Source organism: Oncorhynchus keta, chromosome 30 (genome assembly GCF_023373465.1).
Source record: "Oncorhynchus keta strain PuntledgeMale-10-30-2019 chromosome 30, Oket_V2, whole genome shotgun sequence".
Taxonomy (NCBI): Eukaryota; Metazoa; Chordata; class Actinopteri; order Salmoniformes; family Salmonidae; genus Oncorhynchus; species Oncorhynchus keta.
This window is the reverse complement of record NC_068450.1, coordinates 17,126,160-17,153,324: the sequence shown is the minus strand read 5'-3', so window position 1 is coordinate 17,153,324 and position 27,165 is coordinate 17,126,160. Positions and strand designations below refer to the sequence as shown.

Sequence of the window (27,165 nt, the reverse complement as noted above, 5' to 3'; positions counted from 1 at the left end):
TATATCTTATGGTCTATTGAAACATGTATATCTTATGGCCTATTGAAACATGTATATCTAATGGCCTATTGAAACATGTATATCTTATGGCCTATTGAAACATGTATATCTTATGGCCTATTGAAACATGTATATCTTATGGCCTATTGAAACATGTATATCTTATGGCCTATTGAAACATGTATATCTTATGGCCTATTGAAACATGTATATCTTATGGCCTATTGAAACATGTATATCTTATGGCCTTTTGAAACATGTATATCTTATGGCCTATTGAAACATGTATATCTTATGGCCTATTGAAACATGTATATCTTATGGTCTATTGAAACATGTATATCTTATGGCCTATTGAAACATGTATATCTTATGGCCTATTGAAACATGTATATCTTATGGCCTATTGAAACATGTATATCTTATGGCCTATTGAAACATGTATATCTTATGGCCTATTGAAACATGTATATCTTATGGCCTATTGAAACATGTATATCTTATGGCCTATTGAAACATGTATATCTTATGGTCTATTGAAACATGTATATCTTATGGCCTATTGAAACATGTATATCTTATGGCCTATTGAAACATGTATATCTTATGGCCTATTGAAACATGTATATCTTATGGCCTATTGAAACATGTATATCTTATGGCCTATTGAAACATGTATATCTTATGGTCTATTGAAACATGTATATCTTATGGCCTATTGAAACATGTATATCTTATGGCCTATTGAAACATGTATATCTTATGGCCTATTGAAACATGTATATCTTATGGCCTATTGAAACATGTATATCTTATGGCCTATTGAAACATGTATATCTTATGGCCTATTGAAACATGTATATCTTATGGCCTATTGAAACATGTATATCTTATGGTCTATTAAAACATGTATATCTTATGGCCTATTGAAACATGTATATCTTATGGCCTATTGAAACATGTATATCTTATGGCCTATTGAAACATGTATATCTTTTGGCCTATTGAAACATGTATATCTTATGGCCTATTGAAACATGTATATCTTATGGCCTATTGAAACATGTATATCTTATGGCCTATTGAAACATGTATATCTTATGGCCTATTGAAACATGTATATCTTATGGCCTATTGAAACATGTATATCTTATGGCCTATTGAAACATGTATATCTTATGGCCTATTGAAACATGTATATCTTATGGCCTATTGAAACATGTATATCTTATGGTCTATTGAAACATGTATATCTTATGGCCTATTGAAACATGTATATCTTATGGTCTATTGAAACATGTATATCTTATGGCCTATTGAAACATGTATATCTAATGGCCTATTGAAACATGTATATCTTATGGCCTATTGAAACATGTATATCTTATGGCCTATTGAAACATGTATATCTTATGGCCTATTGAAACATGTATATCTTATGGCCTATTGAAACATGTATATCTTATGGCCTATTGAAACATGTATATCTTATGGCCTATTGAAACATGTATATCTTATGGCCTATTGAAACATGTATATCTTATGGCCTATTGAAACATGTATATCTTATGGCCTATTGAAACATGTATATCTTATGGTCTATTGAAACATGTATATCTTATGGCCTATTGAAACATGTATATCTTATGGCCTATTGAAACATGTATATCTTATGGCCTATTGAAACATGTATATCTTATGGCCTATTGAAACATGTATATCTTATGGCCTATTGAAACATGTATATCTTATGGCCTATTGAAACATGTATATCTTATGGCCTATTGAAACATGTATATCTTATGGCCTATTGAAACATGTATATCTTATGGCCTATTGAAACATGTATATCTTATGGCCTATTGAAACATGTATATCTTATGGTCTATTGAAACATGTATATCTTATGGCCTATTGAAACATGTATATCTTATGGCCTATTGAAACATGTATATCTTATGGCCTATTGAAACATGTATATCTTATGGCCTATTGAAACATGTATATCTTATGGCCTATTGAAACATGTATATCTTATGGCCTATTGAAACATGTATATCTTATGGCCTATTGAAACATGTATATCTTATGGTCTATTGAAACATGTATATCTTATGGCCTATTGAAACATGTATATCTTATGGCCTATTGAAACATGTATATCTTATGGCCTATTGAAACATGTATATCTTTTGGCCTATTGAAACATGTATATCTTATGGCCTATTGAAACATGTATATCTTATGGCCTATTGAAACATGTATATCTTATGGCCTATTGAAACATGTATATCTTATGGCCTATTGAAACATGTATATCTTATGGCCTATTGAAACATGTATATCTTATGGCCTATTGAAACATGTATATCTTATGGCCTATTGAAACATGTATATCTTATGGCCTATTGAAACATGTATATCTTATGGTCTATTGAAACATGTATATCTTATGGCCTATTGAAACATGTATATCTTATGGTCTATTGAAACATGTATATCTTATGGCCTATTGAAACATGTATATCTAATGGCCTATTGAAACATGTATATCTTATGGCCTATTGAAACATGTATATCTTATGGCCTATTGAAACATGTATATCTTATGGCCTATTGAAACATGTATATCTTATGGCCTATTGAAACATGTATATCTTATGGCCTATTGAAACATGTATATCTTATGGCCTATTGAAACATGTATATCTTATGGCCTATTGAAACATGTATATCTTATGGCCTATTGAAACATGTATATCTTATGGCCTATTGAAACATGTATATCTTATGGCCTATTGAAACATGTATATCTTATGGTCTATTGAAACATGTATATCTTATGGCCTATTGAAACATGTATATCTTATGGCCTATTGAAACATGTATATCTTATGGCCTATTGAAACATGTATATCTTATGGCCTATTGAAACATGTATATCTTATGGCCTATTGAAACATGTATATCTTATGGCCTATTGAAACATGTATATCTTATGGCCTATTGAAACATGTATATCTTATGGTCTATTGAAACATGTATATCTTATGGCCTATTGAAACATGTATATCTTATGGCCTATTGAAACATGTATATCTTATGGCCTATTGAAACATGTATATCTTATGGCCTATTGAAACATGTATATCTTATGGCCTATTGAAACATGTATATCTTATGGCCTATTGAAACATGTATATCTTATGGCCTATTGAAACATGTATATCTTATGGCCTATTGAAACATGTATATCTTATGGCCTATTGAAACATGTATATCTTATGGCCTATTGAAACATGTATATCTTATGGCCTATTGAAACATGTATATCTTATGGCCTATTGAAACATGTATATCTTATGGCCTATTGAAACATGTATATCTTATGGCCTATTGAAACATGTATATCTTATGGCCTATTGAAACATGTATATCTTATGGCCTATTGAAACATGTATATCTTATGGCCTATTGAAACATGTATATCTTATGGCCTATTGAAACATGTATATCTTATGGCCTATTGAAACATGTATATCTTATGGCCTATTGAAACATGTATATCTTATGGCCTATTGAAACCTGGAATTCCTACTTTACTCATAACATTACTGTCATTCACTTTAATAGAAAAATATCCTCAAACTGTCCAATTTCCTTAACTCGCTGGTAGGAAAAGGGAAAGGGGAGACCGGATGAAACTGTAATTCTTTATATCTATTATAGACAAGTTAGTACAGTAGTGAACCTATTGAACCGAGGTCTTCAGCGTGTGACAGGTTAGTACAGTAGTGAACCTATTGAACCTAGGTCTTCAGCGTGTGACAGGTTAGTACAGTAGTGAACCTATTGAACCTAGGTCTTCAGCGTGTGACAGGTTAGTACAGTAGTGAACCTATTGGACCTAGGTCTTCAGCGTGTGACAGGTTAGTACAGTAGTGAACCTATTGGGCCTCGGTCTTCAGCGTGTGACAAGTTAGTACAGTAGTGAACCTATTGAACCTAGGTCTTCAGCGTGTGACAGGTTAGTACAGTAGTGAACCTATTGAACCTAGGTCTTCAGCGTGTGACAGGTTAGTACAGTAGTGAACCTATTGAACCTAGGTCTTCAGCGTGTGACAGGTTAGTACAGTAGTGAACCTATTGGACCTAGGTCTTCAGCGTGTGACAGGTTAGTACAGTAGTGAACCTATTGAACCTAGGTCTTCAGCGTGTGACAGGTTAGTACAGTAGTGAACCTATTGAACCTAGGTCTTCAGCGTGTGACAGGTTAGTACAGTAGTGAACCTATTGGACCTAGGTCTTCAGCGTGTGACAGGTTAGTACAGTAGTGAACCTATTGGGCCTCGGTCTTCAGCGTGTGACAAGTTAGTACAGTAGTGAACCTATTGGGCCTAGGTTTTCAGCGTGTGACAGGTTAGTACAGTAGTGAACCTATTGAACCTAGGTCTTCAGCGTGTGACAGGTTAGTACAGTAGTGAACCTATTGGGCCTCGGTCTTCAGCGTGTGACAAGTTAGTACAGTAGTGAACCTATTGGGCCTAGGTTTTCAGCGTGTGACAGGTTAGTACAGTAGTGAACCTATTGAACCTAGGTCTTCAGCGTGTGACAGGTTAGTACAGTAGTGAACCTATTGGGCCTCTGTCTTCAGTGGTGAACCTATTGGGCCTCGGTCTTCAGTGGTGAACCTATTGGGCCTCGGTCTATAGTGGTGAACCTATTGGGCCTCTGTCTTCAGTAGTAAACCTATTGGGCCTCGGTCTACAGTGGTGAACCTATTGGGCCTCGGTCTACAGTGGTGAACCTATTGGGCCTCTGTCTTCAGTAGTAAACCTATTGGGCCTCGGCCTTCAGTGGTGAACCTATTGGGCCTCTGTCTTCAGTAGTAAACCTATTGGGCCTCGGTCTTCAGTGGTGAACCTATTGGGCCTCGGTCTTCAGTGGTGAACCTATTGGGCCTCGGTCTTCAGTGGTGAACCTATTGGGCCTCGGTCTTCAGTAGTAAACCTATTGGGCCTCGGTGTTCAGTGGTGAACCTATTGGGCCTCGGTCTTCAGTGGTGAACCTATTGGGCCTCGGTCTTCAGTGGTGAACCTATTGGGCCTCGGTCTTCAGTAGTGAACCTATTGGGCCTCGGTCTTCAGTAGTAAACCTATTGGGACTCGGTCTTCAGTGGTGAACCTATTGGGCCTCGGTCTTCAGGAGTAAACCTATTGGGCCTCGGTCTTCAGTAGTAAACCTATTGGGCCTCGGTCTTCAGTAGTGAACCTATTGGGCCTCTGTCTTCAGTGGTGAACCTATTGGGCCTCGGTCTTCAGGAGTAAACCTATTGGGACTCGGTCTTCAGTAGTAAACCTATTGGGCCTCGGTCTTCAGTAGTAAACCTATTGGGCCTCGGTCTTCAGTAGTAAACCTATTGGGCCTCTGTCTTCAGTAGTGAACCTATTGGGCCTCTGTCTTCAGTGGAGAACCTATTGGGCCTCGGTCTTCAGGAGTAAACCTATTGGGACTCGGTCTTCAGTAGTGAACCTATTGGGCCTCGGTCTTCAGTAGTAAACCTATTGGGACTCGGTCTTCAGTGGTGAACCTATTGGGCCTCGGTCTTCAGGAGTAAACCTATTGGGCCTCGGTCTTCAGGAGTAAACCTATTGGGCCTCGGTCTTCAGTAGTAAACCTATTGGGACTCGGTCTTCAGTAGTGAACCTATTGGGTCTCGGTCTTCAGTAGTAAACCTATTGGGACTCGGTCTTCAGTGGTGAACCTATTGGGACTCGGTCTTCAAGGGTAAACCTATTGGGCCTCGGTCTTCAGTAGTAAACCTATTGGGACTCGGTCTTCAGTAGTAAACCTATTGGGCCTCGGTCTTCAGTAGTAAACCTATTGGGCCTCGGTCTTCAGTGGTAAACCTATTGGGCCTCGGTCTTCAGTAGTAAACCTATTGGGCCTCGGTCTTCAGTGGTGAACCTATTGGGCCTCGGTCTTCAGTAGTGAACCTATTGGGCCTCGGTCTTCAGTAGTAAACCTATTGGGCCTCGGTCTTCAGTAGTAAACCTATTGGGCCTCGGTCTTCAGTAGTAAACCTATTGGGACTCGGTCTTCAGTAGTAAACCTATTGGGCCTCGGTCTTCAGTAGTAAACCTATTGGGCCTCGGTCTTCAGTAGTAAACCTATTGGGCCTCGGTCTACAGTGGTGAACCTATTGGGCCTCGGTCTACAGTGGTGAACCTATTGGACTTGGCATATTACATCATTTATGCCGCAGCATACAATACATTTTTGGACTCACCTTGTTGTGCTGAGCTCACGTGAACAGGAAGGGGGCGGACCTTCTGGGAAAATGTTGTCATAAAACTTTGTCATCAAAGTCTGTCATTCTCTGGATTTATGGTCAACTAGGAATTCGAAAAAAAAACAGGTTGAATCATGACGTCAGTGGTCTTCAGGTCAGAGCTCTAGAAAGAGGCCAGAGTTCCTGACAGTGGTGAACAATAGGTTCAGGTTGAATCATGACTTCAGTGGTCTTCAGGTCAGAGCTCTAGAAAGAGGCCAGAGTTCCTGACAGTGGTGAACAATAGGTTCAGGTTGAATCATGACTTCAGTGGTCTTCAGGTCAGAGCTCTAGAAAGAGGCCAGAGTTCCTGACAGTGGTGAACAATAGGTTCAGGTTGAATCATGACTTCAGTGGTCTTCAGGTCAGAGCTCTAGAAAGAGGCCAGAGTTCCTGACAGTGGTGAACAATAGGTTCAGGTTGAATCATGACTTCAGTGGTCTTCAGGTCAGAGCTCTAGAAAGAGGCCAGAGTTCCTGACAGTGGTGAACAATAGGTTCAGGTTGAATCATGACTTCAGTGGTCTTCAGGTCAGAGCTCTAGAAAGAGGCCAGAGTTCCTGACAGTGGTGAACAATAGGTTCAGGTTGAATCATGACTTCAGTGGTCTTCAGGTCAGAGCTCTAGAAAGAGGCCAGAGTTCCTGACAGTGGTGAACAATAGGTTCAGGTTGAATCATGACTTCAGTGGTCTTCAGGTCAGAGCTCTAGAAAGAGGCCAGAGTTCCTGACAGTGGTGAACAATAGGTTCAGGTTGAATCATGACTTCAGTGGTCTTCAGGTCAGAGCTCTAGAAAGAGGCCAGAGTTCCTGACAGTGGTGAACAATAGGTTCAGGTTGAATCATGACGTCAGTGGTCTTCAGGTCAGAGCTCTAGAAAGAGGCCAGAGTTCCTGACAGTGGTGAACAATAGGTTCAGGTTGAATCATGACGTCAGTGGTCTTCAGGTCAGAGCTCTAGAAAGAGGCCAGAGTTCCTGACAGTGGTGAACAATAGGTTCAGGTTGAATCATGACTTCAGTGGTCTTCAGGTCAGAGCTCTAGAAAGAGGCCAGAGTTCCTGACAGTGGTGAACAATAGGTTCAGGTTGAATCATGACTTCAGTGATCTTCAGGTCAGAGCTCTAGAAAGAGGCCAGAGTTCCTGACAGTGGTGAACAATAGGTTCAGGTTGAATCATGACTTCAGTGGTCTTCAGGTCAGAGCTCTAGAAAGAGGCCAGAGTTCCTGACAGTGGTGAACAATAGGTTCAGGTTGAATCATGACTTCAGTGATCTTCAGGTCAGAGCTCTAGAAAGAGGCCAGAGTTCCTGACAGTGGTGAACAATAGGTTCAGGTTGAATCATGACTTCAGTGGTCTTCAGGTCAGAGCTCTAGAAAGAGGCCAGAGTTCCTGACAGTGGTGAACAATAGGTTCAGGTTGAATCATGACTTCAGTGGTCTTCAGGTCAGAGCTCTAGAAAGAGGCCAGAGTTCCTGACAGTGGTGAACAATAGGTTCAGGTTGAATCATGACTTCAGTGGTCTTCAGGTCAGAGCTCTAGAAAGAGGCCAGAGTTCCTGACAGTGGTGAACAATAGGTTCAGGTTGAATCATGACGTCAGTGGTCTTCAGGTCAGAGCTCTAGAAAGAGGCCAGAGTTCCTGACAGTGGTGAACAATAGGTTCAGGTTGAATCATGACTTCAGTGGTCTTCAGGTCAGAGCTCTAGAAAGAGGCCAGAGTTCCTGACAGTGGTGAACAATAGGTTCAGGTTGAATCATGACTTCAGTGGTCTTCAGGTCAGAGCTCTAGAAAGAGGCCAGAGTTCCTGACAGTGGTGAACAATAGGTTCAGGTTGAATCATGACTTCAGTGGTCTTCAGGTCAGAGCTCTAGAAAGAGGTCAGAGTTCTTGACAGTGGTGAACAATAGGTTCAGGTTGAATCATGACTTCAGTGGTCTTCAAGTCTTCCTGACTTGGAATTACAAAAAGTTGGATGACTGTTCAAAACTTATTTTTCCAAAACTTCTGCGATCTTTTATTTCAGCTCATGAAATATTGGCCAACACTTTACATGTTGCGTATATATTTTTGTTCAGTATACATACATACACACACACACTGTCATCTCAACACACACACAAACACACCCCGTCATCTCAACACACATACACAACATCTTCTCAACATCACACACACACACATTTAATTTGGCAGAATTAATAGTATGTGGGGGTTTTTCTCAAACAAAATGAATTAATTAATTCCTCCCTCCCTCCCTGTCTCCCTGTCTCCCTATCTCCCTGTCTAACCTCCCTGTCTCCCTCCCTCCCTCCCTGTCTCCCTCCCTCCCTCCCTGTCTCCCTCCCTGTCTCCCTGTCTCCCTCCCTGTCTCCCTGTCTCCCTCCCTCCCTGTCTCCCTCCCTCCCTCCCTGTCTCCCTGTCTCCCTCCCTGTCTCCCTCCCTGTCTCCCTCCCTCCCTGTCTCCCTCCCTGTCTCCCTCCCTGTCTCCCTCCCTCCCTCCCTGCCTCCCTGTCTCCCTCCCTGTCTCCCTCCCTCCCTAGGTATTCTCCATAAGGGTAGTGGTGAGAACGTGTTTGTGTCACAGCAGCCCCCTGTGATCAGCAGTGTAATGGGGAACGGCCGTCGACGCTCTATCTCCTGCCCCAGCTGTAACGGCCTCGCCGACAGCAACAAGCTACTGGCCCCCGTAGCCCTGGCAACAGGCATCGACGGGAGCCTCTACGTGGGAGACCTGAACTTCATACGCAGGGTCTACCCCTCGCTCAATACCACGGGCATACTGGAACTGAGGTATGCATGGAGGAAGTTGAGAAGAAGATGGGGAAGAAGTCAGGTTGGGAGAGGAGAGGAGTGGGATGGGGAGAGAAAAGGAGAGAGGAAGAGAGTGGGACTGGTGGGAGGAGGGGTGATGGAGGAAAGGGAATGAGAGGGGGAGAAGAGGAAGAGAAGTGGGGGGGGGGGGGAGAGGAGGAGGAGTGAAGGAAAAGAGGAGAGGAGGAGGGAGAGGACAGAGGAGAGGAATAGTGTGTAGGATATAGAACATGTTGGATGAGATTCAGTGAGGTTGTAATGAAAGCAGGGAGGGCTCGGGGGACAGTGTGATTGAAGTAGAATTATACACTGCACTAGTTCTTATATCTCCTGGGTGTTTTTATCCATATTTAACTATGCTGTACCCTTCACCACTCCACTGCTAACTCTCTCTGTCGTTCTGTTGTTCCCTCAGACACAACACATTAACATTTGTTCTGGGTTGTTTTTTCTGTCTTCTTATTCTTTGAAGGAACAAAGATTTCAGACAGAGGTAAGATGGTTAAATTATAAATTCCAAGCTAATAAGTGAAATAGCAGTAATTTAGAGTTACTTTAATCACAAAGATTGTTAAATTGCCCCTGGGAAATATTGTTTTAATCTTAGTTGTTTGTTTCCAATCTAATTCAAATTCCAATAACTTTATTGTTCTCTCTCCGTCCTACAGTAACAACCCCACTCATAAGTACTTCCTGGCCATTGACCCGGTAACGGGGGCGTTGTTGATCTCGGATACCAATTCGCGGCATATCTACCGTGTACGCTTGCTGACGGGCGGGCGGCTGCTGTCGGACAGCTCAGAGGTGGTTGCTGGGACGGGAGAGCAGTGTCTGCCCTTCGACGAGCGCTGTGGGGATGGAGGCAAAGCTACTGAGGCAACACTGATGAGCCCCAAAGGTGAGGAGCAGAGGAACACACACACACACACACAAATACACACACACAAACACACACACATACACACACAAAGAGATCTTCCTAACCTTGAAGGCTAAGCCACAGAGAGTACCCCCATGAGCTCCAAAGTGTAACTAGTAAGGAAGGGACGTCTGTACTACACTAATGAAATGCTGGTCATAATGATCTAGTCGTGAAAGTAGTAGTGATATCTGTCCTTTTCTATATCAGAACACTGATGGTGAAACTAACTGTCGGTCTAGTAGTGGAAGTAAAGCAGGGCAGAAGCAGAAGGAGGTTATAAACCAGATTACAGCTGAAGGTAGGATGACGTGATGAAGCCTGCATCAAAAAGAAGAACACTGACACCAAACTGTCAAAGATGTCACCCTGTCACATTTCCTCAGTGTGTGTGTTGTATGTTGTGTGTGTGTGTGTGTGTGTGTGTGTGTGTGTGTGTGTGTGTGTGTGTGTGTGTGTGTGTGTGTGTGTGTGTGTGTGTGTTGTGTGTTGTGTGTGCACATCTCCTGCCAGACAGATACAAAGCCAGCCAGCACTTATCAGCCTGCCCTGGCCTCTCTCTGTCTGTCTCTTCCTATCCCTCCAGCTCTCTGTCTGTCTCTTCCTATCCCTCCAGCTCTCTGTCTGTCTCTTCCTATCCCTCCAGCTCTCTGTCTGTCTCTTCCTATCCCTCCAGCTCTCTGTCTGTCTCTTCCTATCCCTCCAGCTCTCTGTCTGTCTCTTCCTATCCCTCCAGCTCTCTGTCTGTCTCTTCCTATCCCTCCAGCTCTCTGTCTGTCTCTTCCTATCCCTCCAGCTCTCTGTCTGTCTCTTCCTATCCCTCCAGCTCTCTGTTTGTCTCTTCCTATCCCTCCAGCTCTCTGTCTGTCTCTTCCTATCCCTCCAGCTCTCTGTCTGTCTCTTCCTATCCCTCCAGCTCTCTGTCTGTCTCTTCCTATCCCTCCAGCTCTCTGTCTGTCTCTTCCTATCCCTCCAGCTCTCTGTCTGTCTCTTCCTATCCCTCCAGCTCTCTGTCTGTCTCTTCCTATCCCTCCAGCTCTCTGTCTGTCTCTTCCTATCCCTCCAGCTCTCTGTCTGTCTCTTCCTATCCCTCCAGCTATCTGTCACTGGCCTCTCTCTGTCTCTTTCCCTCCTTCCCCTGTGTGCTAGTCCTTATCTGTTCAAAGACACCCTGTTCCCCCTCTCCTTCTCTTCTCCTACATCCATTCCATGGCATTGCTTCTATCCATCACTGCTATTCCTTTCTCTCTTTCCCCCAGCTCTCCTTTCATCCTCTCATCCTCTCTGCCTCCCTCTCGTATTCTCCTACCAAAGGTCTGTCTGTACATCCGTCTGTCTACCTGTCTCTCTGTCTTCCTGTCTGTCTGTCTCTGTCTGTCTGCCTGTCTGTCTGTACATCAGTCTGTCTACCTGTCTCTCTGTCTTCCTGTCTGTCTCTGTCTGTCTGCCTGTCTGTGTGTAGATCAGTCTGTCTGCCTGTCTCTCTGTCAGCCTTTCTGTCTGTCTCTGTCTGTCTGCCTGTCTGTGTCTATGTCTGTCTGTCTGTCCATCAGTCTGTCTCTCTGCCTACCTGTCTGCCTGTGTGTACATCAGTCTTTCTGGGAGAATTATATTTGCGGTGGTGTGCTCGAGAGCAGACACAACTGTCTATCTATTTATCTGTGTGTGTGTCTGCCTGCCTGCAATGGCCAGAGTGACACCACTGACACGTAGCTGATGATAAATATATCATATATCTCTTTCCTGGCAAACAGAAACTGTAAGTACACAGACTTATGTTACCCGCGGGGGACTTTGTAAACTAATGCTACAAGGCCGATAAATGCTACACATTATTTACAAGGTCAATACAACTCATCATCCTGAGATAAGTTACTGATTATCAAGTTGCTGCATCATATAAAATAACATTTGTTGTCCTAATGTATTTATTCTGTACCCACTCACGTATTAAGGCCAATTAAAACTTAAATTGTAAAACTTCCTCCTTCCACCTCCCAGGTATTGTGTGTGTGTTTCTCCAGGTATTTCTGTGGATAAGAATGGTCTGATGAAGTGTGTGTGTGTGTGTGTGTGTGTGTGTGTGTGTGTGTGTGTGTGTGTGTGTGTGTGTGTGTGTGTGTGTGTGTGTGTGTGTGTGTGTGTGTGTGTGTGTGTGTGTGTGTGTGTGTGTGTGTGTGTGTGTGTGTGTGTGTGTGTGTGTGTGTGTGTGTGTGTGTGTGTGTGTGTGCGTGCGTGCGTGCGTGCGTGCGTGCGTGCGTGCGTGCGTGCGTGCGTGCGTGCGTGCGTGCGTGCGTGTGTTTCTCTCCAGGTATTGCTGTGGATCAGAATGGTCTGATGAAGTGTCTGTGTTTCTCCAGGTATTGCTGTGGATCAGAATGGTCTGATGAAGTGTGTGTATGTTTCTTCAGGTATTGCTGTGGATCAGAATGGTCTGATGAAGTGTCTGTGTTTCTCCAGGTATTGCTGTGGATCAGAATGGTCTGATGAAGTGTGTGTATGTTTCTTCAGGTATTGCTGTGGATCAGAATGGTCTGATGAAGTGTCTGTGTTTCTCCAGGTATTACTGTGGATAGGAATGGTCTGATGAAGTGTGTGTATGTTTCTCCAGGTATTGCTGTGGATAGGAATGGTCTGATGAAGTGTGTGTATGTTTCTCCAGGTATTGCTGTGGATCAGAATGGTCTGATGAAGTGTCTGTATGTTTCTCCAGGTATTGCTGTGGATCAGAATGGTCTGATGAAGTGTCTGTGTTTCTCCAGGTATTGCTGTGGATCAGAATGGTCTGATGAAGTGTCTGTGTTTCTCCAGGTATTGCTGTGGATCAGAATGGTCTGATGAAGTGTCTGTGTTTCTCCAGGTATTGCTGTGGATCAGAATGGTCTGATGAAGTGTGTGTATGTTTCTCCAGGTATTGCTGTGGATCAGAATGGTCTGATGAAGTGTGTGTATGTTTCTTCAGGTATTGCTGTGGATCAGAATGGTCTGATGAAGTGTCTGTGTTTCTCCAGGTATTGCTGTGGATAGGAATGGTCTGATGAAGTGTGTGTATGTTTCTTCAGGTATTGCTGTGGATCAGAATGGTCTGATGAAGTGTCTGTGTTTCTCCAGGTATTACTGTGGATAGGAATGGTCTGATGAAGTGTGTGTATGTTTCTCCAGGTATTGCTGTGGATAGGAATGGTCTGATGAAGTGTGTGTATGTTTCTCCAGGTATTGCTGTGGATCAGAATGGTCTGATGAAGTGTCTGTATGTTTCTCCAGGTATTGCTGTGGATCAGAATGGTCTGATGAAGTGTCTGTGTTTCTCCAGGTATTGCTGTGGATCAGAATGGTCTGATGAAGTGTGTGTATGTTTCTCCAGGTATTGCTGTGGATCAGAATGGTCTGATGAAGTGTGTGTATGTTTCTCCAGGTATTGCTGTGGATCAGAATGGTCTGATGAAGTGTCTGTGTTTCTCCAGGTATTGCTGTGGATAGGAATGGTCTGATGAAGTGTGTGTATGTTTCTTCAGGTATTGCTGTGGATCAGAATGGTCTGATGAAGTGTCTGTGTTTCTCCAGGTATTGCTGTGGATCAGAATGGTCTGATGAAGTGTGTGTGTTTTTCCAGGTATTGCTGTGGATCAGAATGGTCTGGTGTATTTTGTGGACGCCACTATGATCCGTAAAGTTGACCAAAACGGGATCATCTCCACTCTACTGGGCGCTAATGACCTGACCGCAATACGACCACTCAGCTGTGACGCGAGCATGGACGTCAGCCAGGTAGGTCGGGAGAGAGGGTCTTGATTTTGTTGGAGCCAAAAAGACGCAAGTGTCCATTTCAACTTGAGGGGTTTAAAACAACCTGGTCTGGGTTACATGCGATGAACGCTATCAACCAAGGCTTTGTTTTCTGTCTCCTGTAAAACTTTGAAAATATTAGTCATGTCTCTTTGGTGATCAAACCTGGATCTGTTTGTTGTTGTGTTTATCAGGTGCGTCTGGAGTGGCCCACAGACCTGGCAGTAAACCCCATGGATAACTCTCTGTACGTCCTGGAGAACAACGTCATCCTGCGCATCACTGAGAACCACCAAGTGAGCTTCGTTCCATATCAATTATCGTCATATAAGCAGTTATTGTGACTAAGCAACTATCGTAATATAAACAACTGACCCCATATAATCCGTTATTACTATATAATCAGGTATCACCATATAAACAGTTATTACAATATATATAATCAGGTATCACCATATATATAACCAGTTATCGCCATATAATCAATTATTACTATATAATCAGTTATCACCATATAATCAGTTATTACTATATAATCAGCTATCACCATATATATAACCAGTTATCACCATATAATCAGTTATCACTATGTATATAAAATCAGTTATCACCATATAATCAGTTATTACTATATAATCAGTTATTACTATATAATCAGCTATCACCATATAATCAATTATTACTATATAATCAGTTATCACCATATAATCAGTTATTACTATATAATCAGCTATCACCATATAATCAGTTATTACTATATAATCAGTTATCACTATATATATAATCAGTTATCACTATATATATAATCAGTTATCACCATATAATCCATTATCACCATATAATCAGTTATCACCATATAATCCATTATCACCATATAATCAGTTATTACTATATAATCAGTTATCACTATATATATAATCAGTTATCACTATATATATAATCAGTTATCACCATATAATCCATTATCACCATATAATCAGTTATCACCATATAATCAGTTATCACCATATAATCAGTTATTACTATATAATCAGTTATCACTATATATATAATCAGTTATCACTATATATATAATCAGTTATCACCATATAATCCATTATCACCATATAATCAGTTATCACCATATAATCAGTTATTACCATATAATCAGTTATCACCATATAATCAGTTATTACCATATAATCAGTTATTACCATATAATCAGTTATTACTATATAATCAGTTATTACTATATAATCAGCTATCACCATATATATAATCAGTTATCACTATGTATATAAAATCAGTTATCACCATATATACAAACCATTATCACTATATATATAATCAGTTAACACCATATATATAATCAGTTATTACTATATAATCAGTTATTACTATATAATCAATTATCACCATATAATCAGTTATCACCATATAATCAGTTATTACCATATAATCAGTTATTACCATATAATCAGTTATCACCATATAATCAGTTATTACTATATAATCAGTTATTACTATATAATCAATTATCACCATATAATCAGTTATCACCATATAATCAGTTATTACCATATAATCAGTTATTACTATATAATCAGTTATCACCATATAATCAGTTATCACCATATAATCAGTTATTACCATATAATCAGTTATTACTATATAATCAATTATCACCATATAATCAGTTATCACTATATAATCAGTTATTACCATATAATCAGTTATTACCATATAATCAGTTATTACTATATAATCAATTATCACCATATAATCAGTTATCACTATATAATCAGTTATTACCATGTAATCAGTTATTACTATATAATCAATTATCACCATATAATCAGTTATCACCATATAATCAGTTATTACCATATAATCAGTTATTACTATATAATCAATTATTACCATATAATCAGTTATTACCATATAATCAGTTATCACCATATAATCAGTTATTACCATATAATCAGTTATTACTATATAATCAATTATCACCATATAATCAGTTATCACCATATAATCAGTTATTACCATATAATCAGTTATTACTATATAATCAGTTATCACCATATAATCAGTTATTACCATATAATCAGTTATTACTATATAATCAGTTATTACCATATAATCAGTTATTACCATATAATCAGTTATTACTATATAATCAGTTATCACCATATAATCAGTTATTACTATATAATCAGTTATTACCATATAATCAGTTATCACCATATAATCAGTTATTACCATATAATCAGTTATTACCATATAATCAGTTATTACTATATAATCAGTTATCACCATATAATCAGTTATTACCATATAATCAGTTATTACCATATAATCAGTTATTACTATATAATCAGTTATCACCATACATATAATCAGTTATTACTATATAATCAGTTATCACCATATATATATAATCAGTTATCACCATATATATAATCAGTTATTACTATATATATAATCAGTTATCACTATATATATAATCAGTTATCACCCTATATATAATTAGTTCTCATTATATATATAATCAGTTCTCACCCTATATATAATCAGTTATCACTATATATATAATCAGTTATCACTATATATATAATCAGTTGTCACCATATTTATAATCAGTTAACACCATATATATAATCAGTTATTAATATATAATCAGTTATTACTATATAATCAGTTATTAATATATAATCAGTTATCACCATACATATAATCAGTTATTACTATATAATCAGTTATCACTATATATATAATCAGTTGTCACCATATTTATAATCAGTTAACACCATATATATAATCAGTTATTAATATATAATCAGTTATTACTATATAATCAGTTATCACCATACATATAATCAGTTATTACTATATAATCAGTTATCACTATATATATAATCAGTTATCACCATATTTATAATCAGTTATCACTATATATATAATCAGTTATCACTATATATATAATCAGTTATTACTATATAATCAGTTATCACCATACATATAATCAGTTATTACTATATATATAATCAGTTATCACCATACATATAATCAGTTATTACTATATATATAATCAGTTATCACCATATATATAATCAGTTATCACCATATATATAATCAGTTATTACTATATATATAATCAGTTATCACTATATATATAATCAGTTATCACCCTATATATAATTAGTTCTCATTATATATATAATCAGTTCTCACCCTATATATAATCAGTTATCACTATATATATAATCAGTTGTCACCATATTTATAATCAGTTAACACCATATATATAATCAGTTATTAATATATAATCAGTTATTACTATATAATCAGTTATCACTATATATATAATCAGTTGTCACCATATTTATAATCAGTTAACACCATATATATAATCAGTTATTAATATATAATCAGTTATTACTATATAATCAGTTATTAATATATAATCAGTTATCACTATATAATCAGTTATCGCCATATATATAATCAGTTATTACCATATAATCAGTTATCACCATATAATCAGTTATTACCATATAATCAGTTATTACTATATTATCAGTTATCACCATATATATAATCAGTTGTCACTATATAATCAGTTATTAATATATAATCAGTTATCACTATATAATCAGTTGTCACTATATATATAATCAGTTATCACCCTATATATAATCAGTTATCACTATATAATCAGTTGTCACCATATAATCAGTTATCACCCTATATATAATCAGTTATCACTATATAATCAGTTATTACTATATATATAATCAGTTATCACCATATTTATAATCAGTTAACACCATATATATAATCAGTTATTACTATATAATCAGTTATTAATATATAATCAGTTAACACCATATATATAATCAGTTATTACTATATAATCAGTTATTACTATATAATCAGTTATTACTATATAATCAGTTATTACTATATAATCAGTTATTACTATATAATCAGTTATTACTATATAATCAGTTATTACCATATAATCAGTTATTACTATATATATAATCAGTTATCACCATATTTATAATCAGTTAACACCATATATATAATCAGTTATTACTATATAATCAGTTATTAATATATAATCAGTTAACACCATATATATAATCAGTTATTACTATATAATCAGTTATTAATATATAATCAGTTAACACCATATATATAATCAGTTATTAATATATAATCAGTTATTACTATATAATCAGTTATTAATATATAATCAGTTATCACTATATAATCAGTTATCGCCATATATATAATCAGTTATTACCATATAATCAGTTATCACCATATAATCAGTTATTACCATATAATCAGTTATTACTATATTATCAGTTATCACTATATAATCAGTTGTCACTATATATATAATCAGTTATCACCCTATATATAATCAGTTATCACTATATAATCAGTTGTCACCATATAATCAGTTATCACCCTATATATAATCAGTTATCACTATATAATCAGTTGTCACCATATAATCAGTTATTACCATATAATCAGTTATTACCATATAATCAGTTATTACTATATATATAATCAGTTATCACCATATTTATAATCAGTTAACACCATATATATAATCAGTTATTACTATATAATCAGTTATTAATATATACTCAGTTATCACTATGTCATCAGTTATCACTATATATATAATCAGTTATCGCCCTATATATAATCAGTTATCACTATATATATAATCAGTTGTCACCATATTTATAATCAGTTAACACCATATATATAATCAGTTATTACTATATAATCAGTTATTAATATATAATCAGTTATCGCTATATAATCAGTTATTGCGATACAAGCGGTTATTGCGATATAAACGACATCATGATGCTATTACCGTATGTCTATTATTATCTAAAATAGCATAATATTATTGCCCCCCAGGTGAGCATCATAGCAGGGCGGCCCATGCATTGTCAGGTTCCAGGTATAGACTACAGCCTGAGTAAGCTTGCCATCCATGCTGCGTTGGAGAGCGCGACAGCCATCGCCCTGTCTCACACTGGAGTTCTCTACATCGCTGAGACGGACGAGAAGAAAATCAACCGCGTCAGACAGGTACAACAACACAGGTTTATTTTTACATTAAACACAGTAACTTCACCTTACTGCTTTGTTGGGTTTAGAGTTTGAAAGGCATTTCACTGTATGTGAAATTAAAAACTTGAAACTTCACTTTTCTTTCCTCCATCTCTATTCTAAAACCTGTCTTTCCTCCATCTCTATTCTAAAACCTGTCTTTCCTCCATCTCTATTCTAAAACCTGTCTTTCCTCCATCTCTATTCTAAAACCTGTCTTTCCTCCATCTCTATTCTAAAACCTGTCTTTCCTCCATCTCTATTCTAAAACCTGTCTTTCCTCCATCTCTATTCTAAAACCTGTCTTTCCTCCATCTCTATTCTAAAACCTGTCTTTCCTACATCTCTATTCTAAAACCTGTCTTTCCTCCATCTCTATTCTAAAACCTGTCTTTCCTCCATCTCTATTCTAAAACCTGTCTTTCCTCCATCTCTATTCTAAAACCTGTCTTTCCTACATCTCTATTCTAAAACCTGTCTTTCCTACATCTCTATTCTAAAACCTGTCTTTCCTCCATCTCTATTCTAAAACCTGTCTTTCCTCCATCTCTATTCTAAAACCTGTCTTTCCTCCATCTCTATTCTAAAACCTGTCTTTCCTCCATCTCTATTCTAAAACCTGTCTTTCCTCCATCTCTATTCTAAAACCTGTCTTTCCTACATCTCTATTCTAAAACCTGTCTTTCCTACATCTCTATTCTAAAACCTGTCTTTCCTCCATCTCTATTCTAAAACCTGTCTTTCCTCCATCTCTATTCTAAAACCTGTCTTTCCTCCATCTCTATTCTAAAACCTGTCTTTCCTCCATCTCTATTCTAAAACCTGTCTTTCCTCCATCTCTATTCTAAAACCTGTCTTTCCTCCATCTCTATTCTAAAACCTGTCTTTCCTCCATCTCTATTCTAAAACCTGTCTTTCCTCCATCTCTATTCTAAAACCTGTCTTTCCTACATCTCTATTCTAAAACCTGTCTTTCCTCCATCTCTATTCTAAAACCTGTCTTTCCTCCATCTCTATTCTAAAACCTGTCTTTCCTCCATCTCTATTCTAAAACCTGTCTTTCCTCCATCTCTATTCTAAAACCTGTCTTTCCTCCATCTCTATTCTAAAACCTGTCTTTCCTCCATCTCTATTCTAAAACCTGTCTTTCCTCCATCTCTATTCTAAAACCTGTCTTTCCTCCATCTCTATTCTAAAACCTGTCTTTCCTCCATCTCTATTCTAAAACCTGTCTTTCCTCCATCTCTATTCTAAAACCTGTCTTTCCTACATCTCTATTCTAAAACCTGTCTTTCCTACATCTCTATTCTAAAACCTGTCTTTCCTCCATCTCTATTCTAAAACCTGTCTTTCCTCCATCTCTATTCTAAAACCTGTCTTTCCTCCATCTCTATTCTAAAACCTGTCTTTCCTACATCTCTATTCTAAAACCTGTCTTTCCTCCATCTCTATTCTAAAACCTGTCTTTCCTCCATCTCTATTCTAAAACCTGTCTTTCCTCCATCTCTATTCTAAAACCTGTCTTTCCTCCATCTCTATTCTAAAACCTGTCTTTCCTCCATCTCTATTCTAAAACCTGTCTTTCCTCCATCTCTATTCTAAAACCTGTCTTTCCTCCATCTCTATTCTAAAACCTGTCTTTCCTCCATCTCTATTCTAAAACCTGTCTTTCCTCCATCTCTATTCTAAAACCTGTCTTTCCTCCATCTCTATTCTAAAACCTGTCTTTCCTCCATCTCTATTCTAAAACCTGTCTTTCCTCCATCTCTATTCTAAAACCTGTCTTTCCTCCATCTCTATTCTAAAACCTGTCTTTCCTCCATCTCTATTCTAAAACCTGTCTTTCCTCCATCTCTATTCTAAAACCTGTCTTTCCTCCATCTCTATTCTAAAACCTGTCTTTCCTCCATCTCTATTCTAAAACCTGTCTTTCCTCCATCTCTATTCTAAAACCTGTCTTTCCTCCATCTCTATTCTAAAACCTGTCTTTCCTCCATCTCTATTCTAAAACCTGTCTTTCCTACATCTCTATTCTAAAACCTGTCTTTCCTCCATCTCTATTCTAAAACCTGTCTTTCCTCCATCTCTATTCTAAAACCTGTCTTTCCTCCATCTCTATTCTAAAACCTGTCTTTCCTCCATCTCTATTCTAAAACCTGTCTTTCCTCCATCTCTATTCTAAAACCTGTCTTTCCTCCATCTCTATTCTAAAACCTGTCTTTCCTCCATCTCTATTCTAAAACCTGTCTTTCCTCCATCTCTATTCTAAAACCTGTCTTTCCTCCATCTCTATTCTAAAACCTGTCTTTCCTCCATCTCTATTCTAAAACCTGTCTTTCCTCCATCTCTATTCTAAAACCTGTCTTTCCTACATCTCTATTCTAAAACCTGTCTTTCCTCCATCTCTATTCTAAAACCTGTCTTTCCTCCATCTCTATTCTAAAACCTGTCTTTCCTCCATCTCTATTCTAAAACCTGTCTTTCCTCCATCTCTATTCTAAAACCTGTCTTTCCTCCATCTCTATTCTAAAACCTGTCTTTCCTCCATCTCTATTCTAAAACCTGTCTTTCCTCCATCTCTATTCTAAAACCTGTCTTTCCTCCATCTCTATTCTAAAACCTGTCTTTCCTCCATCTCTATTCTAAAACCTGTCTTTCCTCCATCTCTATTCTAAAACCTGTCTTTCCTCCATCTCTATTCTAAAACCTGTCTTTCCTCCATCTCTATTCTAAAACCTGTCTTTCCTCCATCTCTATTCTAAAACCTGTCTTTCCTCCATCTCTATTCTAAAACCTGTCTTTCCTCCATCTCTATTCTAAAACCTGTCTTTCCTCCATCTCTATTCTAAAACCTGTCTTTCCTCCATCTCTATTCTAAAACCTGTCTTTCCTCCATCTCTATTCTAAAACCTGTCTTTCCTCCATCTCTATTCTAAAACCTGTCTTTCCTCCATCTCTATTCTAAAACCTGTCTTTCCTCCATCTCTATTCTAAAACCTGTCTTTCCTCCATCTCTATTCTAAAACCTGTCTTTCCTCCATCTCTATTCTAAAACCTGTCTTTCCTCCATCTCTATTCTAAAACCTGTCTTTCCTCCATCTCTATTCTAAAACCTGTCTTTCCTCCATCTCTATTCTAAAACCTGTCTTTCCTCCATCTCTATTCTAAAACCTGTCTTTCCTCCATCTCTATTCTAAAACCTGTCTTTCCTCCATCTCTATTCTAAAACCTGTCTTTCCTCCATCTCTATTCTAAAACCTGTCTTTCCTCCATCTCTATTCTAAAACCTGTCTTTCCTCCATCTCTATTCTAAAACCTGTCTTTCCTCCATCTCTATTCTAAAACCTGTCTTTCCTCCATCTCTATTCTAAAACCTGTCTTTCCTCCATCTCTATTCTAAAACCTGTCTTTCCTCCATCTCTATTCTAAAACCTGTCTTTCCTCCATCTCTATTCTAAAACCTGTCTTTCCTCCATCTCTATTCTAAAACCTGTCTTTCCTCCATCTCTATTCTAAAACCTGTCTTTCCTCCATCTCTATTCTAAAACCTGTCTTTCCTCCATCTCTATTCTAAAACCTGTCTTTCCTCCATCTCTATTCTAAAACCTGTCTTTCCTCCATCTCTATTCTAAAACCTGTCTTTCCTCCATCTCTATTCTAAAACCTGTCTTTCCTCCATCTCTATTCTAAAACCTGTCTTTCCTCCATCTCTATTCTAAAACCTGTCTTTCCTACATCTCTATTCTAAAACCTGTCTTTCCTCCATCTCTATTCTAAAACCTGTCTTTCCTCCATCTCTATTCTAAAACCTGTCTTTCCTCCATCTCTATTCTAAAACCTGTCTTTCCTCCATCTCTATTCTAAAACCTGTCTTTCCTCCATCTCTATTCTAAAACCTGTCTTTCCTCCATCTCTATTCTAAAACCTGTCTTTCCTCCATCTCTATTCTAAAACCTGTCTTTCCTCCATCTCTATTCTAAAACCTGTCTTTCCTCCATCTCTATTCTAAAACCTGTCTTTCCTCCATCTCTATTCTAAAACCTGTCTTTCCTCCATCTCTATTCTAAAACCTGTCTTTCCTCCATCTCTATTCTAAAACCTTTCTTTCCTACATCTCTATTCTAAAACCTGTCTTTCCTCCATCTCTATTCTAAAACCTGTCTTTCCTCCATCTCTATTCTAAAACCTGTCTTTCCTCCATCTCTATTCTAAAACCTGTCTTTCCTCCATCTCTATTCTAAAACCTGTCTTTCCTCCATCTCTATTCTAAAACCTGTCTTTCCTCCATCTCTATTCTAAAACCTGTCTTTCCTCCATCTCTATTCTAAAACCTGTCTTTCCTCCATCTCTATTCTAAAACCTGTCTTTCCTCCATCTCTATTCTAAAACCTGTCTTTCCTCCATCTCTATTCTAAAACCTGTCTTTCCTCCATCTCTATTCTAAAACCTGTCTTTCCTCCATCTCTATTCTAAAACCTGTCTTTCCTCCATCTCTATTCTAAAACCTGTCTTTCCTCCATCTCTATTCTAAAACCTGTCTTTCCTCCATCTCTATTCTAAAACCTGTCTTTCCTCCATCTCTATTCTAAAACCTGTCTTTCCTCCATCTCTATTCTAAAACCTGTCTTTCCTCCATCTCTATTCTAAAACCTGTCTTTCCTCCATCTCTATTCTAAAACCTGTCTTTCCTCCATCTCTATTCTAAAACCTGTCTTTCCTCCATCTCTATTCTAAAACCTGTCTTTCCTCCATCTCTATTCTAAAACCTGTCTTTCCTCCATCTCTATTCTAAAACCTGTCTTTCCTCCATCTCTATTCTAAAACCTGTCTTTCCTCCATCTCTATTCTAAAACCTGTCTTTCCTACATCTCTATTCTAAAACCTGTCTTTCCTCCATCTCTATTCTAAAACCTGTCTTTCCTCCATCTCTATTCTAAAACCTGTCTTTCCTCCATCTCTATTCTAAAACCTGTCTTTCCTCCATCTCTATTCTAAAACCTGTCTTTCCTCCATCTCTATTCTAAAACCTGTCTTTCCTCCATCTCTATTCTAAAACCTGTCTTTCCTCCATCTCTATTCTAAAACCTGTCTTTCCTCCATCTCTATTCTAAAACCTGTCTTTCCTACATCTCTATTCTAAAACCTGTCTTTCCTCCATCTCTATTCTAAAACCTGTCTTTCCTCCATCTCTATTCTAAAACCTGTCTTTCCTCCATCTCTATTCTAAAACCTGTCTTTCCTCCATCTCTATTCTAAAACCTGTCTTTCCTCCATCTCTATTCTAAAACCTGTCTTTCCTCCATCTCTATTCTAAAACCTGTCTTTCCTCCATCTCTATTCTAAAACCTGTCTTTCCTACATCTCTATTCTAAAACCTGTCTTTCCTCCATCTCTATTCTAAAACCTGTCTTTCCTCCATCTCTATTCTAAAACCTGTCTTTCCTCCATCTCTATTCTAAAACCTGTCTTTCCTCCATCTCTATTCTAAAACCTGTCTTTCCTACATCTCTATTCTAAAACCTGTCTTTCCTCCATCTCTATTCTAAAACCTGTCTTTCCTCCATCTCTATTCTAAAACCTGTCTTTCCTACATCTCTATTCTAAAACCTGTCTTTCCTCCATCTCTATTCTAAAACCTGTCTTTCCTCCATCTCTATTCTAAAACCTGTCTTTCCTATCTTTCTCCTCTTATTCAGGTGTCCACTAATGGTGAGATCTCTCTGCTAGCCGGCACCTCGTCGGACTGCGACTGCAAGAATGACGTTAACTGCAACTGTTTCCATGGCGATGACGGCTACGCGCCCGACGCCGGCCTCAACTGCCCCGCCTCGCTCGCCGTCTCACCCGACGGAACGCTCTTCATCGCCGATCTTAACAACATACGCATCAGAGCCGTGCGAGCCAATCGGCCCGGGCCATCCGCCTCAGGATCAGGATCGATGATGGGACAATACGAAGTTGCGTCTCCACGGGAACAGGAGCTCTATGTGTTCAACGGTGACGGTCAACATCTACAGACCGTGAGTCTGGTCACGGGAGAACCGCTATATAACTTCACCTACGGCCCGGACAGAGAGCTAGCCACGGTGGTGGACAACTGCAACAATACTCTCAGGGTGAGAAGGGAGGGTCTGGGCCAGGGGGGGAGTTCTGGCCTCCTCAGACTGGTGTTACTGCCGGAGAACCAGGTGGTGACCCTGGGTTTGGACCCTGCTGGGGGGCTGAAGAGTGTCTCAGCCCAGGGACAGGAGGTGGCCCTACTGGGGTACTCTGGGAGTACAGGACTACTGGCCACCAAGGCTGACGAGACAGGATGGACCACCTTCTACCAGTGAGTGGGATGTGGGGGTGTTTTTTTTATGCATCTGTCAAAAGCGGAAACTACAGCGGAACTCAGGGTCTCATAGCTAGCTGCATTGCCTAGCACACAGCTACTGTAGCTAGGATTTGTTCACAACCCACTGCTGCCCCCTGGAGTTTACTTCTGTCACTGCACCCTCGAGTTTGCTTCAGTCAGAGCTCACAGAACTGACAGATGTTAGAGGTCCATAGTGGTTTGCTTTTGTAACTGCACACACACACACACACACATACATACACACACACACACCGTTTTTGCTGTTCCGATATCTGCCATGTTAAGAGAAATCCACAGAGACCAGCTATTCGCAGCACTCCTCTGTAAACTGTGAGAGGAGAGGAGAGGAGAGGAGAGGAGAGGAGAGGAGAGGAGACACGTCGAAAAGCATTAAATATTCATGGCAATTTAGCTAGCTAGCTTGCTGTTGCTAGCTAATTTGTCCTGGAAAATAAACATGGGGTTTTAATTTTACCTGAAATGCACAAGGTCCCATACTCCGACAATTAATCCAGGTCCAGGTAATCCAGGTCTCTCCTCCAGGTATGACAGTGAGAAGTAACCTCTATATGTCTCTCCTCCAGGTATGACAGTGAGAAGTAACTTATATTTGTCTCCCTCCTCCAGGTATGACAGTGAGAAGTAACCTCTATATGTCTCCCTCCTCTAGGTATGACAGTGAGAAGTAACCTCTATATGTCTCTCCTCCAGGTATGACAGTGAGAAGTAACCTCTATATGTCTCCCTCCTCTAGGTATGACAGTGAGAAGTAACCTCTATATGTCTCCCTTCTCCAGGTATGACAGTGAGAAGTATCCTCTATATGGCTCTCCTCTAGGTATGACAGTTAGAAGTAATCTCTATATGTCTCTCCTCCAGGTATGACAGTGAGAAGTAACCTCTATATGTCTCTCCTCTAGGTATGACAGTGAGAAGTAACCTCTATATGTCTCTCTCCTCTAGGTATGACAGTGAGAAGTAACATCTATATGTCTCCCTTCTCCAGGTATGACAGTGAGAAGTAACCTCTATATGGCTCTCCTCTAGGTATGACAGTGAGAAGTAATCTCTATATGTCTCTCCTCTAGGTATGACAGTGAGAAGTAACCTCTATATGGCTCTCCTCTAGGTATGACAGTGAGAAGTAACCTCTATATGTCTCTCCTCCAGGTATGACAGTGAGAAGTAACCTCTATATGTCTCTCCTCTAGGTATGACAGTGAGAAGTAACCTCTATATGTCTCTCCTCTAGGTATGACAGTGAGAAGTAACCTCTATATGTCTTCTCCAGGTATGACAGTGAGAAGTAACCTCTATATGTCTCTCTCCTCCAGGTATGACAGTGAGAAGTAACCTCTATATGTCTTCTCCAGGTATGACAGTGAGAAGTAACCACTATATGTCTCTCCTCCAGGTATGACAGTGAGAAGTAACATCTATATGTCTCTCCTCTAGGTATGACAGTGAGAAGTAACCTCTATATGTCTCTCCTCCAGGTATGATAGTGAGAAGTAACCTCTATATGTCTCTCCTTCAGGTATGATAGTGAGAAGTAACCTCTATATGTCTCTCCTCCAGGTATGATAGTGAGAAGTAACCTCTATATGTCTCTCCTCCAGGTATGACAGTGAGAAGTAATCTCTATATGTCTCCCTCCTCCAGGTATGATAGTGAGAAGTAACCTCTATATGTCTCTCCTCCAGGTATGACAGTGAGAAATAACCTCTATATGTCTCCCTCCTCCAGGTATGACATTGAGAAGTAACCTCTATATGTCTCTCTCCTCTAGGTATGACAGTGAGAAGTAACCTCTATATGTCTTCTCCAGGTATG

The 27,165-nt window shown here is 38.8% G+C and overlaps 1 protein-coding gene across 1 annotated transcript in view; it reads left to right on the top strand.

Moving 5' to 3' along the window:
* LOC118374651 (teneurin-2-like) overlaps positions 1–27,165 on the top strand; it is a 450,055-nt gene that overhangs the window by 395,330 nt on the left and 27,560 nt on the right. The window contains exons 19-25 of the mRNA XM_052487936.1: positions 8,872–9,121; positions 9,615–9,635; positions 9,811–10,040; positions 13,675–13,829; positions 14,042–14,143; positions 18,780–18,953; positions 24,671–25,305. Coding sequence (XP_052343896.1) covers positions 8,872–9,121; positions 9,615–9,635; positions 9,811–10,040; positions 13,675–13,829; positions 14,042–14,143; positions 18,780–18,953; positions 24,671–25,305 — 1,567 coding nt within the window. The remainder of the gene's footprint in view (positions 1–8,871; positions 9,122–9,614; positions 9,636–9,810; positions 10,041–13,674; positions 13,830–14,041; positions 14,144–18,779; positions 18,954–24,670; positions 25,306–27,165) is intronic.